Raw genomic sequence first — 24,393 nt, 5'->3', positions numbered from 1 at the left:
GGGCGACACATAGTAGGTAATAGTGGAGGGGGAGACAAATAGTAGGTAATATTGGGGGTTGGAGGACACATAGTAGGTGATGCTGGGGGGGGGGGGGGACAGTAGATAATAGTGGGGAGGACACATAGTGGGTAATATTGGGGGTTGGGGACACATAGTAATAGTGGGGGTTAGGGGACACATAGTAGGTAATAGTGGGGGGGGGGGCATATAGTAGGTAATAGCGGGGGTTGGGGGACAAGAACAAACAGTAGGTGATAGTAGCGGGGCAGTACACTAGAGCACAACCACACCATCCCCTCGCCTTCCTTCCTTCCTTCCCCCTCCACACACTCACAGACAATCCTGACGGGGTTGGGTGGGCGGGGACTATGGACCGGAAGCTGAGTGGTGGCCGCAGCGGAAGTGTGCTCAGGTGCTGAAGCCGGTCTTCTCATAGTGTACGGAGCACGCCGGGAAACATGTCTAATCCGAGCCCGAACAACAGGCCGTCCAACCCCAGCAATCCGCGGGTGTTCTTTGATATAGATATTGGAGGGGAGCCAGGTGAGAAGGAATAGGCGCCATCTTCATCACTCCGGCCAGTATAGGATCTCCCTGAGATATGTGGGGAATCTGTAGATGTACTGGGGGAACACAGGCCCAGCATCGGCCTCTATGTGAGGGACTGGCTGGCACTATCACAGGATGACACCTATGGTCTGCACGCTGCCATGTGTGTGTGTGTCATGTCCTCCATTGTGCTGTGTCTGTCCTGATCCTCAGTGTAGGGACATACCCCACTGCAGTGTAGGGACATACTGCATTGCATGATGACTGGGATCCTCAGTGTAGGGACATACCCCATTGCAGTGTAGGGACATACTGCATTGCATGATGACTGGGATCCTCAGTGTAGGGACATACCCCATTGCAGTGTAGGGACATACTGCATTGCATGATGACTGGGATCCTCAGTGTAGGGACATCCTGCATTGCATGATGACTGGGATCCTCAGTGTAGGGACATACCCCATTGCAGTGTAGGGACATACTGCATTGCATGATGACTGGGATCCTCAGTGAAGGGACATGCTGCATAATGACTGGGATCCTAAGTGTAGGGACATGCTGCATAATGACTGGGATCCTCAGTGTAGGGACATGCTGCATTGCATGATGACTGGGATCCTCAGTGTAGGGACATGCTGCATTGCATGATGACTGGGATCTTCAGTGTAGAGACATGCTGCATTGTATGAGTGGGGGGGGCTTTGTGGAAGTAAAAAGCACATGGACTACACTAGTCTATTATTAGAATGCAAGCTCCTGAATCAGAACAGTGTTATCTCATATACATAGGTCATGTCATGTTATTTCTGTTTGTGACTCCATAAGGCAGATTCTTCCTCCCTTCCTGTCCCTCTGCTGGCCATACAAGAAATTGAAGGCAGTCCTTTCCAGGACAGAAAGGCACAGACGGCAGTGATAAGTAACTCCCCGTAATCATGTTAGGGACATGCCGCATTGCATGATGACTGGGATCCTCACAGTGTAGGGACATGCCGCATTGCATGATGACTGGGATCCTCACAGTGTAGGGACATGCCGCATTGCATGATGACTGGGATCCTCACAGTGTAGGGACATGCCGCATTGCATGATGACTGGGATCCTCACAGTGTAGGGACATGCCGCATTGCATGATGACTGGGATCCTCACAGTGTAGGGACATGGCGCATTGCATGATGACTGGGATCCTCACAGTGTAGGGACATGGCGCATTGCATGATGACTGGGATCCTCACAGTGTAGGGACATGGCGCATTGCATGATGACTGGGATCCTCACAGTGTAGGGACATGGCGCATTGCATGATGACTGGGATCCTCACAGTGTAGGGACATGGCGCATTGCATGATGACTGGGATCCTCACAGTGTAGGGACATGGCGCATTGCATGATGACTGGGATCCTCACAGTGTAGGGACATGGCGCATTGCATGATGACTGGGATCCTCACAGTGTAGGGACATGGCGCATTGCATGATGACTGGGATCCTCACAGTGTAGGGACATGGCGCATTGCATGATGACTGGGATCCTCACAGTGTAGGGACATGGCGCATTGCATGATGACTGGGATCCTCACAGTGTAGGGACATGGCGCATTGCATGATGACTGGGATCCTCACAGTGTAGGGACATGGCGCATTGCATGATGACTGGGATCCTCACAGTGTAGGGACATGGCGCATTGCATGATGACTGGGATCCTCACAGTGTAGGGACATGGCGCATTGCATGATGACTGGGATCCTCACAGTGTAGGGACATGGCGCATTGCATGATGACTGGGATCCTCACAGTGTAGGGACATGGCGCATTGCATGATGACTGGGATCCTCACAGTGTAGGGACATGCCGCATTGCATGATGACTGGGATCCTCAGTGTAGGGACATGCCTCTTTGCATGATGGGGGGGGGGGCTTTGGGGAAGTAAAAAGCACATGGACTACACTAATCTATTATTAAAATGCAAGCTCCTGGATCAGAACAGTGTTCTCTCATATACATAGGTCACCTTATGTTATTTCTGTTTGTGACTCAATAAGGGAGATTCTCCCTCACTTCCTGTCCCTCTGCTGGCCATACAAGAAATTGAAGGCGTTCCTTTCCAGGACAGAAAGGCACAGACAGCAGTGATAAGTGACTCAATCCTATTGCTAATGCCATAAGTGACTCAATCCTATTGCTAATGCCATGTTTTGTCTTCATTGGAGAGACTATTATTCCTGAAACAAGTAACACAGATGGCAGTATAAAGGAAAAGAGACTCTGACCTGGGTGGGGATCAGCAACTGCTCAGTTATTGCAGCTATGACAGGACTCAAAATTTAAAGTCCTGAGCTACTAGCCAGGCCTCAAGGGTCACTCGCCACCAGCTGCCCCACCCTAATTCTGCAACTAAACATGCCCTCATAAATTCTCATGAAATGACATTTAAATGTTTTATGCAGAATTACGTTATTAAAATAAATATTAACAACTTCACCTGTGCCCACCAATGCAGCCTGCCTGTGCAGGGGAGGGGAGGAACAGGAGAGCCGCCCTGATCATCAGAGCCAGTCCTCAAATTTCACTCGCAAAATGTGAGCAGGCGAGTGAAGTTTTTGAGGGCTGACCTATGAGATGGGTACCTTACTTTCAATGCTCACATTTCAGCCACCTTTCTCTGATTGGCTGAGCAGTGGATCTGCAGTTGGTTGGCAAGTGTTTACCTGGCATGGTGCACTGCTGCTGCTGGAGCTAATGGGGCACAGCGAGGGCTGAATGAAGGCAACATATGGGGGCTGCTTAGAGCTGCACGATTCTGGCTAAAATGAGAATCCCGATTAATTTTTTTTTTTTTTTTAGAAGACAAATTACAATTCTCACGCCGTAACATCATCTATCACATTAAACAAAACATTTTTTTTTTTTACTCATTGAAGTGTATTTTTTCCCATAAAATTGTTTTCGAAAGACCACTGTGCAAATACAGTGTGGCATAAAATATTGCAACAATCGCCATTTGATTCCCTAGGGCAGTGATGGCGAACCTTGGCACCCCAGATGTTTTGGAACTACATTTCCAATGATGCTCATGCACTCTGCAGTGTAGTTGAGCATCATGGGAAATCTAGTTCCAAAACATCTGGGGTGCCAAGGTTCGCCATCACTGCCCTAGGGGGTCTGCTAAAAATAAAAATGATTTTATATATAATGTTTGGGTGTTCCAAGTAATTTTCTAGCAAAAAAAAAAAAAAGGTTTAGACTTTAAGTGGTTAAACTTCCAGCATTTACACACACATTTTATCCCTTTGCTCTGAGGAGGAAGAGTTACAATGTTTCTACTTATCTACTAGCAGAGACAATGTTGTTAAAAACTTGGCAGACTGCCAGAGTGAGCAGAGAAGTCTCTACACTTGTTACATGAAAGTATTGGGAAACTCTGCAATAGAGATTGTGAGGAGGGTTGATCGAGATTGTAATTTTTGTTTTGTTTTTTATGATTAATTGTGCAGCGCTAGTGATGCTACAACTTGGGATAAGAAGTGGTGAGGTCCTTGTTGGGTGTCATCCACACTTTATTGATGTTGCTAGTACTGACCCTCGAAACCACCCCACGCATTGCTGTGACAGCTTGAACTCAGCCAGGATTGGATTAGGGCTAATATGTTCTGGCCACAATACAAACAGCCGGTTTGTGGTTTTTAGGTACTGTGAAACATATCAAATTCCCCCTTCCTCCATGCAATGCTGCAGCACTGACTGATGACAGGCCAATTTCGCATAGAGTTTTGGGGAGTGTGAATATCTCAGTAAATGTTTGCTTGTTCAGTGAGCTGAAATCTTAGATGTCTTGGTGGAGAAGAATAACTTCCCAGCAACATTAAGCCTTTCTTCACTTCTGTGCAGCTACCAGGAAAGAAAGCTGTGTTAGCGCCTAACTGGTTGGCTGAGTCTACGCTTACTTTTTTCTACTGCTATAGCAGCACTGGATCAGTTACCAGGCATGGAGGATTAAGTTGCATGATCACATATTCCAAATTTGTCAATTACACAAGGCCCGCTGGCCGAATCCGGCTCTTGCAGCCAGAATGTGGTGGAACTCCATTCCGGCTCTCACCCTCTGCTCCCGCTCCCTGCTGCCACTTGTAAATTCTGAAGCCTTTGCTCTCAGTGGTTCGCAGGACTCACGGATCCTTGCATGCGCTCATGGCGTGGCTCAGCGGAGACAGATCTTCAGAATCTGAAAGAGAACATTCTCCTGGCGAGGCAGAGGCACACAGGGAGGTACTAGAGTTGGGCAGGGTAGGGGAGAGAGATGTGAGGAAGCTTGGGGTTTGCACACTGTGCATGCATAGTGCACCCCAAAACTCTGCACTCTGCACAGCGCACACCCCAAAACTCTAGGTAACATCCCTAAACCCTGCACTCTGTAGGTAACATCCCTAAACCCTGCACTCTATACATAGCGCATACCTGAACTGTGCATGGGGCACCACATGAACTGCACTCTGTACATAGCGTCCCCCTAAACTCTGTGCTCGGCACTCTTGCACTCTCTTGCACTCTATATGTAGGGCACCCCAGATATAACCGACCACAATTAAATTTGAGTTTGACAGCTCTGACCTATACCCTGTAGGGCTAGGTTTTTTGCTTCACTCCCAGCATCAGTTTTGGGGGGGCGCACGCAACAGGCAACTTGAGGGGTGGGTTAATGGCAGGATCTAGCCTTTGTCTATTCACAGAACACCTTGAGAGGAAACGGGAGAGTGAATAATGGGATCCTTAGGGCCGGTTCACACTGCGGCGCGAGGCGAGGCGACACGGCTCGCCTCGCCTCGCTCCCGCAAGTCGCCCCCATTCTGTACAATGGAACCGTTCTGAGAGGAGCGACTCGAGTCGCTCCGACTCAGAAAAAAGGTTCCTGTACTACTTTGGGGCGACTTCGGGGGCGACTTGCATTGACTTCTATACAGAAGTCCTCTGCAAGTCGCCGCTGAGGTCCGTGCAAGTCGCGGCGAGGCAAGTCGGAGACGCCTCGCCGCGCATCGCTGTGTGCACCGGCCCTTAAAGTGGATGTTAACCTCATTTATGAAATCTGACCTGGGCACATATATCAGTAGTGTTTTCTTATCTCTTTTGCTTATGGTAACAAAGGAAGAAAAAAATCTTGAGTTGTTCTGCCAGAAACCCATAATAGGCATCAGAAATGTGGATGCTAAAACCAATTTTTCTAATGGTTAATAAAATAGTTAATAGAGACGGATTCAATAACCAATTGTATTTATTTGAAGACCTATTTCTTAACCTCCCTGGCGGTATGATTATTTCAGATTTTAGGTGCTGAAAGCGGTACAATTATTTTGCATGGAAATTTGGCGTTTTATATTGTAGTCCTGTAATTCTTAGGAATAACTCACTTAAATCTGTCCAAACGAGAGTCTAATAGACATCCCGGGTATGATAAAATGTGAAATACAAAATCATAAATTATAATATAAAATATATATTTATAACAAATAATAATATAATAAGAATTATTCAATAATGTAATAAAATCAAACACTGAAATGTGCTGAGTTGCAGAATTGTCGCTGTCATTACTTTTAGTGCTGATGACGAATTTCCCTACAAATTACTATCGCTCAATTCTGCAAGTGATTCTAATTTATTATCGCTGTTTTCTAAAAGCACTTTTCATGTAAAAGGACATTTTTTGGTTGCTTTGGGCAATCTCCAGTTTCCCGTCATAAAGAATAGTATTTATAATATAAAACTGCATGCAGGACACTGGACTAACCACTAGGGACAAAAGGGATGTGTAATTATTTGATACAGTACCATAATCTGTAAGATTACAGTATACTGTATCTATACTCCGTCCCCGTGTGTCGCAACGTTCACAGGGAACGGAGCCCGGCACTGTGATAGATCGAGCGAGACACGGCGGCTCGCAGATCACAGCGGGGAGACATCACTGAATCCAGGGGACAAGGTAAGTAAACCCCTACATGGATCCTGCGATGGGATACAGAGTCTGGCTCAGGAATACAATCAATCAATAATGAAATCTTGCCCCAAGCCAGTCTCTGGAATATGGCCAGGGAGGTTAATAAGAGCAGTATATGGCAAAGGGAGTTTATGGTCTCCTAAAAGTAAGAAAAGTAGAACAAATGGGGAAATCAGCAATAAAGGTACTAGTGAGATTTTGAGAAGTAATTGTTTAATATTTTTTAATAGAATGTCAAGTTGATGTTTGTTTTCCTGACTGTGCATTATGGCTCATTATATTTATTAGATGACCATCATAATTTATACATATATATATTTTTTTTTTTTTTTTTTTTTTTTTTTAGTTGGTCGTGTTGTGCTGGAACTGTTTGCAGATGTTGTCCCTAAAACAGCTGAGAACTTCCGCGCTCTGTGCACTGGGGAGAAAGGTATAGGGAAGACAACAGGAAAGCCTCTGCATTTCAAAGGATGTCCTTTCCATAGGAGTAAGTGCTTATAAAGGAAGCATTTATTAATTGAAACATGCTTTATCAGTATATGCTTACTGTATCTCAAAAACAGCGTTTTCTAGTTTTTCTTTAAACTTTTTTTTATTTATTATTTTTTTTTTAGTTATTAAGAAATTCATGATCCAGGGGGGCGATTTCTCTAATCAAGATGGAACTGGTGGTGAAAGTATATATGGAGAGAAGTTTGAGGATGAAAACTTTCATTATAAGGTAGCTACAGTATTACAAAAACATTTTTTTTTCTATCAATATAAGCTTAAGTCGCCTTGTCTTGTAGTACAAGACTCGCTTTAGTTCTAGTTGTTGCTGTGGGCAGCAACAAATTATCCATTTACCAAAGCTGTTATTATTTTAATGAACATTCAGATGATGTTGCCTTAGGCACCCATTTGGATATATGCAACTTAATGTCACAGAATGAAAAGTTGCACCAAAGTCACACTGGAAATTCTGCGACTTTGGAGTTACACAAGTGTAAGCGGAGCCTAAGAGAGTAGCAGCAGACAAATGAGCTAATCGCTCTGCTTTTTTTGGCAGCACATCTCCTATCAGCCTATGTGCATTCTGCTAGACTGATTGGCAGGATGCCCTCGTTTTCCTCTTAGTAAAGGTTTCTTTAAATGAAAAGCTTTCAGAAGAGATATACAGAGGATGCTATGGCTGACCACCTTCTAAAATGCTACTTTCCTGGCTGTCCCAGGCTTTAGATCATTCTGACTTAGGCTGGATTCACACCTATGCATTTTAGTGCTTTTTTGCATTTTGCAGATTTGCAATACAGAACGTGTTCCATAGGAAACCATGTTAACTGGACTGTAGTGCAAATATGCAAATTACACTAAAAATGCATAGGTGTGAATCCAGCCTTACCTGGAACAAGTATGCAAAATGTGGAGTCAGACTTTCTGATCTGCATATTTGTTTCATGTCTAACGCATTAAAGGCTAAGTTCACCTTTTGAAGCATGTTCCACTTTACACGTGTTTTTAGAGTGTAACATGCTCTAACACATCCCTGCCCCTCCTCCTTACCCGATGTCCCATTTCAAAATTGGCGTCGCTGTGCGGGACTCCACCTGTACAGCCGCGTCATTCATTCAAAGCAATCTGTGAATGAAGAAACTACAAGTCCCGTCTTCCACCGCTGATGGGTGCCTTTTTGTAGTTCATTGACAACTTCTCAAGCTTTCTAAAAGAACTCGTACAGAAGCACAGGTAAGAATGCTGGAGGGAGAGTGTGCAGGAGCCAGAAATTTAAATGCTTTGCAGACTCCTTTGGGGGGGGGGAGGGAGTAAAAAGTGCATTTATTTTTTGTTTGGTGAGGTGAACTTAAACTTTAAAGGCATTGCAATCAGCATTCCAGCCAGTCGGCTATTACTTTCTTCAGGGGGATGTTCTCAATGACAGATCCCATATTCTGTCATTTTAAGTCTGTGGATACTTTGAGACAAGAGCAGGGGCCTCTAGTGAGTTATGCTGCAGGTATATGGATTACTAATTTAATGCCTAGTGGTGTTTAAACAAACAAAAATAATGCAAGGTAAACTGAAGTCAGGGATGTTTGGCAAGGTGATTATTTTTCTAATTATATGTTGTTTATTTCTCTCTTCAGCATGACAGGGAAGGCTTGCTCAGTCTGGCTAATGCAGGACCAAACACCAATGGCTCTCAGTTCTTTATCATAACTGTGCCAACACCTCATTTAGACGGGAAACATGTTGTATTTGGCCAAGTGCTTAAAGGGTATGGCATTGTAAAAATGCTGGAAAATGTTGAACTTCAGGGCGAACTGCCTAAGAAGGTAAGCTGCGAACCTTAAGCATTTCTAAAATAAACCTTGCTGTTTTAGTGAAAGTTTATACGAACATACAGTAAAACCATCAAATAAAAGTTAGAATGGAAATTGTAACCTTTCTAAAAACATTTATTCAGGTCCGCACCAGGACATGTAACCAGTCTGTTGGTAAGGTGGTCAGTGCTGAAGACCTGCTGTGATTGCCAGTCCCACAGAATTCTTCTGCAGGGACTTCATGGCCAGTGGCTTAGCATTGGAGCCTCTACATCAGTGGTTCTCAGCTCCTGTCCTCAGGACCCACTAACAGGCCAGGTTTTCAATATAACAGAAATGCATCACCGGTGATATAATTTGCTGCTCATTGATTGCATTATTCTAGTCTACATCTCCCTAAGGTAATACTTAAAATCTGGCCTGTTAATGGGTCCTGAAGACAGCAGTTGAGAACCACTGCTCTACATAAAGATTATAAGTGTTAACCTTTAGTAACGGTAGAAAAAAAACAGTCTTCTTTTTTAGTGGAGATCCAGTATAACTACAGTTGCTCAATGTTTCAATACGTTATGCTATCTACAATTGGCAGGTTTTGATCTAGATTAAATTGTGGCTTTTACCTAATCCTAGTTGTATGTTTTTTTTTTTTTTTGTTTTTTCAGCCGTGTGTAATAGCAGAGTGTGGAGAGTTCAGAGATGGAGATGAAGTGGTCGTGGCTCCTGCAGATGGCTCTGGTGACATTCATCCTGACTTCCCAGAGGACTCAGATGTTGAATTAAATGATGTATGTAACTTATACAATTAACTAAATCTCTCATAAAAAGTATTTGTCTGGATAAGACCCATATATGTAGATGGGAAAGCACTACAGATTATGTACATGTGGCTTACAGTTTGCTTAGAATTAGAGCTGCACAATTCTGGCCAAAATGAGAATTTTTTATTTTTTGCTTCGATCAAATGTAACAATTCTCGTGGCCTAAAAGCTTTCACATTATACAATAAAAAATTGGGGTAAATTTTTACTGGTTAGTGTGTGTGTGTGAAAGTGTAATTTAAAAAAAAAAAATGCATTTAAAAGACTGCTGCGCAAATACAGTGCAATATAACATATTGCAACAACCGCCATTTTATTCTCTAGGTTCTCTACTAAAAAAAAAAAAAAAAGTTTAGTGGTTCTAAGTAATTTTCCCTAAACGTCTTTCAGGACAGCTGAGAGCCCCCCCCCTCCCACTTGTCGACAGGTAACACACCTCCACTGAACTTTAAAATGAAGCTCCTCCCCATGTCAGTTTCCTTCCTCTGGAAGAAAACACTTTGTGGGGAGTCAGGAGCTTTGAAGGTGCTGTCCTGAGAGCCCAGGCTCCCTGCTCCATTTTTATATATATATATATATATATATATATATATATATATATATATATATATATATATATATATATATATATATATATATATGTATATGTTTTTTTTTTTTTTTTCCTACCTCAGAAAGCCAGTTCCTTCCATTTCCACAGGGGGATGCACTAGTCAGTGCTTGGGGAGAGCCGGGATTGCTCTAAGGCAGCCTTTCTCACCCTTTTCAACACAGAGGAACCCTTGAAATATTTCTCTGGTCTCGGGGGAGCCCCTGCTAAATATTAGAAATCTACAACTCACTGAGCAATCTGGTGTATTGTAGGTGCTCGTGTCGCCCTGCCCTGCCGAGCCCCACCAAAGTCACGGTTCAGATCTGGGAGGTGGCTAGGAAGCGTTTCATGGCCCCTAATAGATGGTCCCCTCGCTGCCCCTTGTGGGGAAACCCGTTACTTCCCCACTTTAGGTCTATCCCGGACCCACAATTGTGGGCCCAGGTATGGTGTCAAGACCTTGGGGGATGTGATTTCCAATGGGACCCTTGTCCCTTTCCGGGAGTTGGGGGGGGGGGGGGGGGGGGGCATGCTCTTTAGGTACTGGCAGCTATGGCATGCCTTCAGTTGCCGGCATGCCGCCGGTTCTGGGGGTGGATGTACTGGAGGGCCTGCTAGATCAGGAGTCATTAGTGAAACCCCTCTCTGCGTTGTACTCGGTGTTGATCAGTAGGGAGTCTCCGAGAATGGAAGCGTTGTGGGACAAGTGGAAAGGGGACATTCCAACACTGGATAGAGAGGCCTGGGAAGACTGCTTCGAGACAAGCATCGGGGTTCTGATATCCTCTAAGGATAGGTTAATACAAACTAAGTGTTTAAATAGAGTGCACTGCACAGAATTTTTCCGAATAGATCCCCAAATTGCCCTAGATGTCGATCCCCCCCGAGGGTTCGTTTTTACATATGTTTTGGGAGTGCCCACGCATATCACAGTATTGGTCTGCAGTTATGGAATGCATTAAATGAGCATCTTCAGAGGACTGTTCCCCTGACAGCTAAGCTGGCTCTGCTAGCTATTCACAATGACGAACAGAGGCCCAGATACACCAAAATACTGATTTCATTGCTGCTTTTCTATGCCAAGAAACAAATACTCCTCAACTGGACCTCGCCCCTCCCACCTACAAGGAGAGCTTGGGAAAAATCCATTGATGAAGTGCTGCCAATGTATAAACTGACATATGCCAGTAGGGGGTGCCCCCAGAAATTCATAAGAGTGTGGCAACCTTGGGTAGGCGCTAGGGAATATCGGGATGGAGGTTTCTTTTTGTCCTGAGCCCCGGGACTTCGGGAAGAAGATGTTGAGTGGGGTGTGTTGGCTGTCCCCCCCCCCTCTCCCCCTCCCCCCTTTTTCTTCCCCCCCGATCTTCCTTCTGGGTTGTGTAGACCATTTTGAAGCACGTTGGATGCATCGCTGGGAATTCCATGTGGTTATGTACATTGCTTTGTATTTTGTGTAAGAAACCTTGATATGTATTGTATTGGATTCTGTACCATCTCTTTCTAATGAAGACCAACCTTTTTTTTTTTTTGTTAAAGAAATCTACAACTCATGATACATTAGTGTGATGGTCAGTGGGAAGAGTGGTCCTTACACTTGTGGTCATTGGGAAGAATTACCTCCTTACAGATGGCTAAAAAGATCAATGGTGTGAGTGGGAACTTATCTGAGAGGCAGAGATTTCCCAATGCTGAAGGAACCCCTAGCAACCTCTGGAGGAACCCTAGGGTTCTGCGAAACCCTGGTTGAGAATCACCGCTCTAAGGGTTGCCACTTCCACTTTTTTTTTTGGTCAGGTTGCTTCTCTGAATGCTGCTGTCATCTTGGGATGGGCAGTCAGATGACTGCATCCACCAGAAGTGAAGTACCCGGAAGTGGGGCGGCATCCTAGGAGCAGCGATCGCATGGTGTAATTTCAGACGGAATGAACAGGGGGAGGAGGGATGAACAGGTCTGGTGCCTATATTTCCAGTTCCGCTCTGGTGCAGAGGCGCTAATGGAGTCCACAACCGGCGTTTAGCCACATACTTCGCGCTGCTGTACCAGGATGGATTCGGGAGCCGCAGCAAGTGGGATAGGCACCAGCAAGACCCAGGTAAGGGGCAGATGGGTGTTCTGCTCTACGTTACTTGAGGTCTCTATCTCTATCTCTTCAGTGGGATTTGAGTTTAGTTTCCCCCCTGGTGGTAGGGCCTGTCTGGGCACAGGACACTTTGTTTTCGCACTGTGCACCCATGGTGAGCATATTGGAAGAGTTCAGGCTGACTCATTAGGATGGTTTTGTTTTCTGTTCCTCTTTTCCCTTGTCACGGCAGGCCAGGAGCTCTGACCCATGGGTTAAAAGAAAATGCCCTTCATGCAAAGTAAAATTACCTGAAGGCTGGAAAAAGACACTATGTTAAGCATGCATTGAATCTTTAGTTAAGGAAGGAGGCTTCTTCCGCATGCAGTGATTTGATTGCATTGGTCAAAAAGGAACTGGATACTACCATTCAATCCTTAAGTAAGTCAGTCCACCTCACAATCCTATCAGAGTTCACTGCTAGTCCCGGCACTGGAGGCTGAAGTAGGTCCCCATAATCGGGAAGGATGTCCCGGTCCCCCCCCCCCCCCCCCCACATTCTAAGGAAGATGAAGAGGAGGACGTGGTGGAAAATGCACCTTCTAAATATATATTGTTTTTTAGGCAAGTAGACGGCCTACTAAGGGCAATTTATGCTACCTTGGGCTTGGAGGAAGAGCAAAAAAAAATTGTCTTTGCAGGCTGTACGCAAGACTATGTGCCCAAAAATCATACTTTTCCAGTCCACGCAGTAATCACTGAGACAAATGAGAAAGAATGGGTTGAAACAAAGAGAACCTTGCTTCCCAAGTGCCCATAAAAGGAGGTTCCCTTTCGATGAAGACCCAGCGGCACTTTGGAATAAAGTTCCAAAACTAGATGCAGCCTTTTCTCAGATTTCAAGATCAACTGATATGGCATTAGAGGACTTGGTGATTTTAAAGGACCCCATGGATAAAAAGATGGATCAACAGCTTAAGAGGGCTTGGCAATCCATCATGGGCAACCTCAAACCAGCAATGGCGACTACTTGTGTCTCTAGGAATATTGGGTGAATCAGCTTAAAGCTCATATAATCGCGCAAGCAATTCTCGATTCCTTTACGACTTTGTCAGCAGCTGTAGCTTATGATGACTTGTATTCAGTTCTTGACTGAACTGCAGATAAAAAGAAGACCTTTCCTGCGAGAGCCAGTAAAAATTTTTATTTATTTTTTTCAGGAACAAAGTAACAAACCTCTAGAGAAATATAAAAATCGGTTAGGGCAGAGGGGAAAAGGCAAGTCCTTTTTCCATCCTCCTGCGTCAGCCAGCAAACGCAATGACAGCCTGTTACAAGTGGGAGGAAGGCTTCAAAATCTTCTCTCCTACTGGGTAAGCATGACAGAAAACCAGTATATTTTGAGCATGCTGTCCCATGCTTACAAAATAGAATTTAGGGGTTGTGACTTGGGTACCACTGGGGGGAATGGTATCAAGGATTCTATTCCCATATATTTGATTTAAAAAAAAAAAAGGTTTTCGATTAATCCTAAACTTCAAAAAAACACTAAACAGTCCTATAGAAGAGGTTTCGTATCTATCTACTCTATCTTCACGGTCAGAAACCTATTGACCAAGGAGTGCTTCATGACATCGATCAAACTAAGAGGTGCCTATCTGCACATCCCTATAGCACCTCAGTCTCGGAGATTCCTAACGATGGCGATAAACATGGAATGAGGTGCTACATCTGCAATTCAAGGCCCTTTTCCTTCGGGCCTTTCTTCTGCCCCGCGAATATTTACAAAGGTGATGGCAGAAGCCCTTGCACCTCTCCGCCTTCAAGGGGTCTCGGTAATCCTATACCTGGATGACCTGCTCTTCTTTTCCCCTTCCAGGGAGAAATTGTTAGAAGACCTGGGCAAGGCCTGCAGTCATTTAACCTTGGGTTGGATTGTGAATGTTCAGAAGTCAACCTTCAATCCGGCTCAACAAGTACAATTTCTGGGGTACCAAATAAGCTCAGTGGAGCAAAGAATTTTTCTTCCAGAACAGAAAAAAAAATCAAAGTCCAAAATATATTAACTATGCTACAGACAAATCAGGAAATGTCAGTCAGAAGGGTTATGTCAGCCCTAGGAACTTTAACCACTTCAATACAGGGCACTTAAACACCTTCCTGCCCAGACCAATTTTGAGCTTTCAGCGCTGTCGCACTTTGAATGACAATTGCGCGGTCATGCTACACTGTACCCAAATTACATTTTTATCATTTTTTTCCCACATATAGAGCTTTCTTTTGGTGGTATTTGATCACCTCTACGGTTTTTATTTTTTGCGCTACAAATAAAAAAATACCGAAAATTTTGAAAAAAAAATGTTTTTTTGTTTTCAGTTTCAAAACTTTGTAAATAAGTACGTTTTCTCCTTCACTGATGGGCACTGATGGGGCTACACTGATGGGCACTGATAGGCGGCACTGATAGGCGGCACTGATAGGCGGCACTGATAGGCGGCACTGATAGGCGGCACTGATAGGCGGCACTGATAGGCGGCACTGATAGGCGGCACTGATAGGCGGCACTGATAGGCGGCACTGATAGGCGGCACTGATAGGCGGCACTGATAGGCGGCACTGATAGGCGGCACTGATAGGCGGCACTGATAGGCGGCACTGATAGGCGGCACTGATAGGCGGCACTGATAGGCGGCACTGATAGGCGGCACTGATAGGCGGCACTGATGGGCGACACGGATGGACACTGATAGGTGGCACAAATTGGCACTGATAGCTGGCACGGATGGGCATGGATAGGCGGCACGGATGGGCATGGATAGGCGGCACAGGTGGGCATGGATAGGCGGCACAGGTGGGCATGGATAGGCGGCACAGGTGGGCATGGATAGGCGGCACAGGTGGGCATGGATAGGCGGCACAGGTGGGCACTCATAGGCGGCACAGGTGGGCACTCATAGGCGGCATCGGTGTTATAGTAATGGATGCCAATCAGTGCCAAACAATAATGCATGCCAATCAGTGATGCCCATTGTGGCCACTGATTGGCATCCATTATGGGCACTGATTGGCACCCATTGTGCTGACTGGCACCCTGGTGGTCTAGGGAGGATTATGGATTTTTATTACCTTTTCCCTGGTGGTCTAGTGGTGTCCCTGGTGGTCCAGTGTGGGCATCCTCGGGGGGGCTGTGCTGATAATCGATCAGCACAGACCCCCCCCTGTCAGAGGAGCAGCCGATCGGCTCTCCTCTACTCGCGTCTGACAGACGCGAGTGAGGGAAAGCCGATCACCGGCTCTTCCCATTTACACTGTGATCAGCCGTGATTGGACACGGCTGATCACATGGTAAAGAGTCTCCGTCGGAGACTCTTTACCGAGATCGTAGTTGCTGGGTGTCACACTGACACCCCGCAACAACGATCGCCGCGATGCGCGCCCCCCGGGGGCAGCGGCTCATAATCCTAATCGCGTCATATGACGTCCGGTTAGGATTATGAAACCACTTTGCCGCCGTCAATTTGTAATAGGGCGGGCGGCAAGTGGTTAACCTCGACTATGCCAGCCATTCAATGGGCAGGGCTACATTTCAGACCTCTTCAGAGTTTCCTCGTAAAGGCATGGAACCACAGGACAGAATCTTATTCTTAGCCTACTATGGCCATTCCCAATAGAAAAAGTGGTGACATCAGATGCCTGCATGTGGGGATGGGTGGCCCACTTGCATCAAACTTAGCACAGGGAGAATGGTCCGAGACAAAAAGGTCCTCAAATTGGAGGGAACAAAGGGCAGTCTCCTTAGCATTGGATGCCTTCTCTCCAATCCTCCAAGGTTTCCATGTCCAGATTCTATCAGTCAGGGCCACTTTTTTAGCCTACTTGAAGAAGCAGGGAGGCACAAGAAGCAAAACTCTTCAGTTGCTGGCATCAAAGATCCTAGAGTGGGTGGAAAATCATTTGCTGTCCTTACAATGCAGTTCACCTGAAAGGCACACTAAACGTAGTGGCAGATTTTCTGAGCAGGAGACTGATTCGGGAGGCAGAATGGAGCTTGAATCCAGAAGTTTTTGCAATAGTCACCAGAGCCTGGGGCCATCCACAGGTGGACCTGTTTGCATCAGCGAATGCAGAGCTCCCGCTTTTCTTTTCCTTTCACTGAAACAGTTCTCAGGGGATAGATGGCTTGGCACATCCTTGCAACTTTCATCTGGGTTAAGCATTTCCTCCATTCCAGCTAATTCCGTTAGTATTGAGGAAAATACAAAAGGAAAAGGGGTCCGTAATCCTGATTACTCCATTCTGGCTAAAGAGATGCTTGGTTTACCACCTTTATGCAGATGGCAATCAAACCATTTTGGCAGCTACCTCTCCGACAAGATTTACTTCTGCAGGGTCCGATACATCATCCGGATGTGGCCAGTCTAAGTCTCACCGCCTGATATCTGAGGAGCAGTTGTTAGGGGACAAAGGTCTGTCAGGCTTTTGGCAGAAAGGTCCTGCGGGCTGTGGTCCCTGCCTAGTTGGTAAGTCTCGTTTATCCTCTCAGGTGCTGTCCTGAAAGGCATTTAGGGAAAATTTAGGTTAGTCTTACCGGTAACTTGTTTTCCAGGAGTCTCTCAGGACAGCAACAACCCGCCCTTATTGTTTGATTTTATGCTGTGACTATCCATATTCTGACTGTGTGTTCCAGCTTTGGCCGCAGGTTCACTACTACTACCACCGTGTGAAGGTTTTAAAATTTGGTTTGTTTCCTGTTGACAAGTGGGAGGAGCCACCATGGAAAACAAGTTACCAGTAAGTCTAACTTGAGTTTTCTAGCAAAAAAAAAAATAGAATCATTTTTTAAACTTGAAACCAACAAATGTCAGAAAAAGGTTTAGTGTTTAAGTGGTTAACCGTTCCTCATTTTACAAATCAAAGTGTATTCCTTTGATCTAAAGGTCAAATGTTGCAATGTTTATACTTAGTTCCACTGCTAAAGAATGTTTGTGATACTTGGCAGACTGCCTGTTTTTTTTTTTGTTTTTTTTTTTCCCCCTTTCTTTTGATGGCTGTCAGCTTCAGCAGAGCAGAGAGCATTCTCTGCTTAGAAAGCATAGGGAAAATACTTTGTCAAGATCAAAAGGGGAAAAAAAAAATCACAATAACTATTAACGTTTCATTTATGCAGCTCTACTTAGGAAATGTATTGTACTTTCTCTGCTTAACAGGTTGAAAAAATTGTCAGTATTGCAGAGGATGTGAAGAACATTGGGAATAATTTATTCAAGTCTCAGAACTGGGAGATGGCAATAAAGAAATATAATAAAGCTCTAAGGTATGTTGTGATATGCAAAAAAAATAAAAAATGCTTTTACTGCTTACTAGGACATTTAATGCACCCTTCTAATTTGTAAAAACTATGTTGGGTGTAATTGGCACATTTTTGGTAATCATTATTTTACTCCCTATAGTGTTCAAGCACCCAGTTCTGAGTCTAAATAGAACTGCCTTCTTGACAGTTGCCCCATATTTTAAGCACTAGGGTGAGCTTGTTTAAACACTTATGTTTCTGCAGTAAGCTAGTGCAGCCTGTTTGGGTAAGTACTGTATATACAAATAGTTCCCTGCACCTTGGATCTAGCATTATGGAGGTTGTTTCACTGGCTTGAAATCAGAACTCTGGTGTTTTTGGTTGGTGGGGCTGGGTATCCAATTCTACATACTACCCCTCATAAGTATTCATTCCCTTGGCATTTTCCATATTTTTAGCGTTTGACCATAATAAAAGAAAAAAGCTTTTAAAAGCAGTTTACTTTTTAATTTAAAAAAAAAAATTTTTTTTTTTTGCAGTTAAAAAAAAAAGTGCATTTACTATTTTTAATTTCAACACTGGAAAGCACTACACCAGCAATCAGATCTGATGCTATGCAGGTCTCCTGCAGACTGTCAGTGTGAGCTGCCTGCCCCCACACATCGTATGGGCAGGAAGAATCCACAGCATTGTGGTCGTTCATTGAGAACTACAAGCTGACGGCCACAAAGCCTGTCTGTGCTTGTAGTTTATTGATTCATAGGGATCTGTGAATCGATGATGTGGCCGTTTGGGTGGAGCCCCGCACTGCCGCACTCTTTGAATTGTGGCAGCGAGTACGGGGAGAAGATCCTCAGCTTGCTGCCACAAAGAGGGGGGTGGGGACAGAGGGGTCTGATGCTGAATGTGTTACATATTACACCCTAAATATGGATGTGAGATGTTCAGAAAGGTGAACTTATCCGTTAAAGGCTGGGTTCACAATGATGCGACCGTGGGTCCCATGAGTCCCTGTTCATCCAATTCTCATAAGTGTGAACCTGGCCTAGTTGTAAGTCAATTAAAAAAGGAAAAACCTCTGTTCCTGTGTGCCGCATGTGTCAATTATGTAGGTCTTCTCAGTACAGTGTTCAGTTGGGACCTAGGTGCTCCCTGGGCACATAAACACTCTCAACATGAATGAAAGCACTTACTAGCACCGCAGGTATCCTGCGGTTTACTTAGTTTAGACACTTTATGGCAGAATTGCAAACTGTAATTTTTTAATGTCCCATTTCCATTTTAATATTTTCTAGATATGTAGAGAGCTGTAAAGATGTCACCGGAGATGACAACATTTCAAAGTTAAATCCTATTGCTGTAAGCTGTAATCTGAATATTGGAGCTTGTAAGCTGAAAATGTCTGACTTCAGAGCTGCAGTTGAGAGCTGCAATGAGGTATTTTAATTATAACGGCATTACACAAACCATCCTGGGAAAGCCTTGTTTACTGAACTGTTTGAAATCAAACTCTTTGATACTGTTCAATTATTTTCTAAACTATGGGATTGCTGATTATTACAAAGGTGACAAATGTATTATTTAGGAGCTGACCAGCTCCTGTATTTAGGTGCTGTCCTGAGAGACTCCTGGAAAACAAGTTACCGGTAAGACCAGCTCCTAAATAATATCAATATGTGCTTTTAAGCAAGCATGGAAAATGTTCCACCAATCTAAAACCATAGTCACTTATTTTCAGTGCAGTGGCTCCCTGGATTTCTCACCACCATGCTTTACTACATAGGTACAGTCGCTTTGTGGGGGGAAAAAAACACAAAAAAAATGAACACAAGTAAACAATTCTAATGTTTGTCTATATTTGATGTTGCCTATAATCCCCAGACACTATTAGTAAGATGCTAAATTGTTGTATAACAGACATCCTATATCCCTGTAATCTGTGGTCATCCCACTATGGACTCCACAGTGGCTGTAATGAAAATTAGCAAGTTACGTCTCTATTGTCCTGTACTATCAAGAGTATTGTCTGCATGGAAAGTACTTGCAGCTACTGTATTTTAGAGAAAAATAAATTTTTGCATATTGCATTTTTGTTTTTTCCCCTCAAGGCTCTTGAAATCGATCCCTCTAACACAAAGGCACTTTACAGACGGGCCCAAGGTTGGCAGGGATTGAAAGACTATGAACAAGCACTGGTAAGTACTCTGTTATGTGTAGGTTTACAGTGCAGTTCCTGTGACAGATGTGATGACTAATTCCTGTTCTGTTGTAGGAGGATCTTAAAAAGGCACATGAGTTGACCCCAGAGGATAAAGGTAAATTTTAGTTTTCATTTTTACTTTGTCAGTGTGTGTAGAACTAACACTAAATGGGGAACCTTATGTAATTGTTAGCCAAACCAATTGACATTGGTTTAGTTTGGGTGTTGATTTGCCTGGTCTAGGTACTTGCATACACAATTTTCAGTGGCAACTTTGTGTATATGCTACTAGGAAGCCATGTCCTGTGTGATTTATTGTATTTAAAACTGTGCATAACTGGTGCATTTCCACTCTTACACCCTTAAAAAACAAATAAATTCAGTGGTGAATTTTGCTTTAAAGCAGAACTCCAGGCCTGGGGGGGGGGGGGGGGGTAGGGGGCAGATAAGTCACTAGCATGGGCTGAACTACAAAGACAACTGTAGTCAGTGGTGGTTTGTTTTTATATGGGAACCAGTCACTGTATAAACCAGCATTAGGCGGCTATCACAGACTTTGGGCCTGTTTAGCCCATTAGCATGAAGTCCAGGTGTTTTTAGGTGCCCAGGAGGCACAGGGGCAGTGCCCAATCTTACTGCCAGCAGCTTGTCAAAATCTGTGGCAGGCTGACATGCACAGGATATGGTGCTTTAGGGCTGTATGCCCAAAATACAGGAATTCATGTAGTGTTGGTTGCTGGGAAGTTTTCATTGAACTGAATGCTGTTTGATGCCATGTGGAGCAAAGTTGACATCTGCTTGCTGCACAAGTTTTGGGGCACCTGGTAAGCTGGAGTAGAATTTGGACACACCTAGGGTATGTTGACTACTGCAGCTAGTTTATGTACCATTTCCTAGGGCTGGCTGTAAAGAGAATTGCTACATCAATCTTTCTCTTTAAATTGTTCCTTTGGGCCATACAAGGCTTCCTCTGATTGGTGGAGAGGTAGGTGGATGATGTCATGATCTCTGCCAATCAGAGGAAGCGTTGTAAGCACTCAATACATACAGTTTATACAGCGCTAACAGTGGGTGCATCGATTTGTAGGGATACTAGTTTGTTTGGGTCACCTTCACCCAAATGTAACTATTTAAAGTGAAAGTAAACATGGAGTTAGGCTTTGAAGTAGAACTAAAGGCAAAACATGAAGTGAGGGGTAAATCCTCCAAATTGAGGGAATACTGGTTGTCACCAGAGATGGTGTTTTCATTGGAAGATTTTGCCCTCTATTCCGGTTATGGTAACAACACAAACTTTGGGATTTTCTTTCACTGTTGGTGATAACTGTAAAAAGGAGAAATGGGGTGAATCTCCCTAATGAGGACACAGACAGCAATATAAACCCAATAGGTATTCTTAATTTTTCTGCACTCTATCCAAAACTTTAAAAAAATGAGATATATATATATATATATATACACACTTTGCCTTTTTATACTGTAAAACCTTGTTTCCATGCCACACAATAATTTTTTAATCCAATGTTTGTGTTAGTATGATTCTGCTTTATGTAGGGCAAACCATTTGGAACTCTGAGCAGGTTTTGATATGTTGCCAAGTATATAATGTAATTTTGGTCTCTGACTTATTGGGAAATGTTGCTATAGATGATGGATTGCTGTCATCGTTTTCCTACTGCCACAGTATGTTCTGTCCTTTTCACCTGATCTCTGTTCTTGCAGCTATCAGCAGTGAAATTCTTCGGGTCAAGCACAGAATCAAAGAACAGAAGGAAAAAGAAAGAGCTGTCTATGCAAAAATGTTTGCATAAATATGTTTACAATAAACCGGGCATGCAGTGTTCTGAAATCTATGGTATCTGGGTGCAAAAGAGCTGTATGAGGCTATACCCTGTGATATTAAACCAAAAACTTTTTCATAGGTTTTCAACACAGGTGTGATGTTTCACCTAAGTGTTATTGACGGTTTACATTTTTTGGCCATCTTTTAATGTTTTTCTTTTGTGACACTGCATGAACTATGCAAAAAGTGATATGTGCAGTGTACCATTTAATTTGTGATTTTTGGCTTTTGTTAGTATTGCTTACTAGTCTTTATTATTTTGTGTGACAGTGAAGGAGCGAGGCTTATTGTTTTACTGTGCACCTTTTAGAGGGCAACAGCAGTTCTGTGTTAATAGCATAATGTGATTTTGCTCATAAACATGAGTAAAGATTAAACCTGTTACTGTCTTTCCTAATAAAGACTGTTACTGCTGTATGTTCTTTTTACCCGAGTGCCAGATTTAAGATGAGTTTGAGCTTATCGATGTTTCAAAGGGATATCAAGGAAAAGAGTTTACACTACTAATTACTGAAATAAAAGCAGTACATTTTATAGTGGTTAATATGCTCTTATTAACCCCTTTGGTTAAATGAGGATCTGTGTAAAAGCCGGTATTTGTGTTTAGCGGGGGACTAGGTACCACAACTACAGCATTAGACTTAAATTTCTCTTCACTGTTTGGATGTGGTCAGCGCTGTCTGGGTTTTCACTGACAGCCATGCCCTCTATTAGAAAAACAAGGTCTTGTCAAGGACGTCCTGCTTCCAAGTCCGCTATTGCTAGGTAGAGAAGGTAACTCAATGTGAGAATTTATCAAATTAGTATTGGAGCTTGGAGATTCTAATAAACCCACCACCTCTTTTTAAATTTGACAAAAAAGTATATACCCAGAGAGAAAAAAAATTGTGTTTTTAAAGAGGGATTCCACCTAAAAAAAAATATTAAAAGACAGCAGCTATAAATACTACAGCTGCTGACTTTTAATAAATGGACACTCACCTGTCCCGGGTTCCAGCGATGCCGAGGCCGATCAATCGCTCGGCTCTCAGCTGCTGCCGTCACCATTCTAGGGGAGGGAATCAGGAAGTGAAGCGAATCGGCTTCACTTCCCGGTTCCCTACTGCGCATGCGCGAGTCGCGCAACGCAATAGGAATTCTCTGCGCTGTCACTGGGACCCGTGTGTGTCCCAGCAGACAGCGCGGCAGGGCAGGAAATGACAGACTCCCATGGGAGTCTATGCCCAGAAGTGGGTGTAAATACCTGTCTTTGACAGGTATCTCCACCCCCCTCCCCCCTGTAAGGTGCCAATTGTGACACCGGAGGGGGGGAGGGTTCCGATCAGCGGAAGTTCCACTTTAGGGTGGAACCCCGCTTTAAGGTGCAAGAAAATCAATCAAAATTACAACAAATGAATAGAATATTTTTTTATTACATACAGGTGATATAAAACAATAACATTTTGGGTCAAAACAACCAAATGGTCAAATTACAAAGGTACTTTTGTACTTTGACCATTGGGTTGTTTTGGCCCGCATTTTATAAATAGATGATATAAAACTATGTAATAAAAAAATTCAATTTTTTTTTTTGTAAATTCGATTTTCTTGCATGTTAAAAACTCAATTTTTTGCTCTCTGGGAATATACTTTTTATTTTTTATTTTTTTTAAACTCAAATGTAAGGCCTTGTGCTGGCACCTCTCCAAGCTCACTCCCACAGATCAGTGTAGTTTCCTAGGCACTTACTGACATCAAGCCTTTGTTGCCCAGTTTTGTATGGCTACCACTTTCTGTTAAGTGATTACGTGATTCTGGCTAAAATGAGAATCACAATTTTTTTTTCTTAGAAGATAGATCATGACTCTCGTGGCATAACATCATCTTTCACATTAAAACAAACAAAAATTGGGCTAACTTTACTGTTTTCATTTATTTTTCTTTTTTTTCTTTCTTGAAGTATATTTTTCCTCCAAAAAATTGCATTTGAAAGACCTCTGGGCAAATACAGTGTTCCAAAATATTGCAGCAATTGCCATTTTATTCCCTAGGTTCTATGCTAAAATATATATAATGTTTGGGGGTTCCAAGTAGGGCTGCAACTAACAATTATTTTCATAATCAATTGTTTCGATTAATCAGTTAATAACCTAAAAAAAAAAAGCAATTTTATTCTTAAATATCTCTATGCAGTGGTAAATATAAATAACCAACTATATGGTTAGAGAGAAAAATCTCTAATCCACTCTGAGAACAATAGACAGAAGAGATATACTGTATATACTATTAGAGGAGATCTTCCCTCAAAAAAAATTTAATTTGAAGAACGTTTGTTCGATTTTTCTAAACGTTAGTGGGGGGTCAAATCGATGTTCATTTTCAACCACAGTGACGAGAAAATTTGGAAACAGAAAACTGCTTGGTGAAAGGAATTTTCAGACTGTGGTTTTCGTTCAGAAATTACACTCATTTTAAAAACAGAATGTTAAAAACAAGTGAAAATTTCAAAACATTCTTTCAGCGAATGTACAAAGATTTTTCGTCTGAAAATTGATCCGTGTGGCCAGCATAAGCCTCGGTATGCAGTTTGCTTTTGATCTGTTTCTGTAGTGCTTTTTGCTGTGCGTTTTTGCGCACGTGATTTTGCTGTGATTTGAGTTTTTGCATTTTTTTTTTGGCCAATTTGTTGGGCAGATTAAAAAACACAATTTGCTGCAAAACCCATTACATGCTTTTCTGCAGCTTCTCCATTAAAGTACATT

The 24,393-nt window shown here is 43.4% G+C and overlaps 1 protein-coding gene across 1 annotated transcript; it reads left to right on the top strand.

The window, feature by feature from the left end:
* Nucleotides 1-378: 378 nt before the first annotated feature.
* Nucleotides 379-22,069, top strand: PPID (peptidylprolyl isomerase D). The gene is made up of 10 exons (XM_077477121.1): nt 379-546; nt 6,893-7,033; nt 7,161-7,267; nt 8,670-8,858; nt 9,509-9,631; nt 17,527-17,633; nt 18,905-19,046; nt 19,718-19,804; nt 19,882-19,924; nt 21,532-22,069. Exons 1-10 carry the CDS (start codon nt 462-464, stop codon nt 21,618-21,620), a joined length of 1,113 nt encoding a protein of 370 aa, XP_077333247.1. The 5' UTR covers nt 379-461; the 3' UTR covers nt 21,621-22,069.
* The last annotated feature ends 2,324 nt before the right edge of the window (nt 22,070-24,393 follow it).

The sequence above is a fragment of the Lithobates pipiens genome, unplaced genomic scaffold (genome assembly GCF_037356315.1).
Source record: "Lithobates pipiens isolate NorthernLeopardFrog02 unplaced genomic scaffold, aLitPip1_a1.2 Scaffold_13, whole genome shotgun sequence".
Lineage (NCBI taxonomy): Eukaryota > Metazoa > Chordata > Amphibia > Anura > Ranidae > Lithobates > Lithobates pipiens.
The sequence above is the reverse complement of the archived record's forward strand: the minus strand, read 5'-3'. Positions and strand labels throughout refer to the sequence as shown.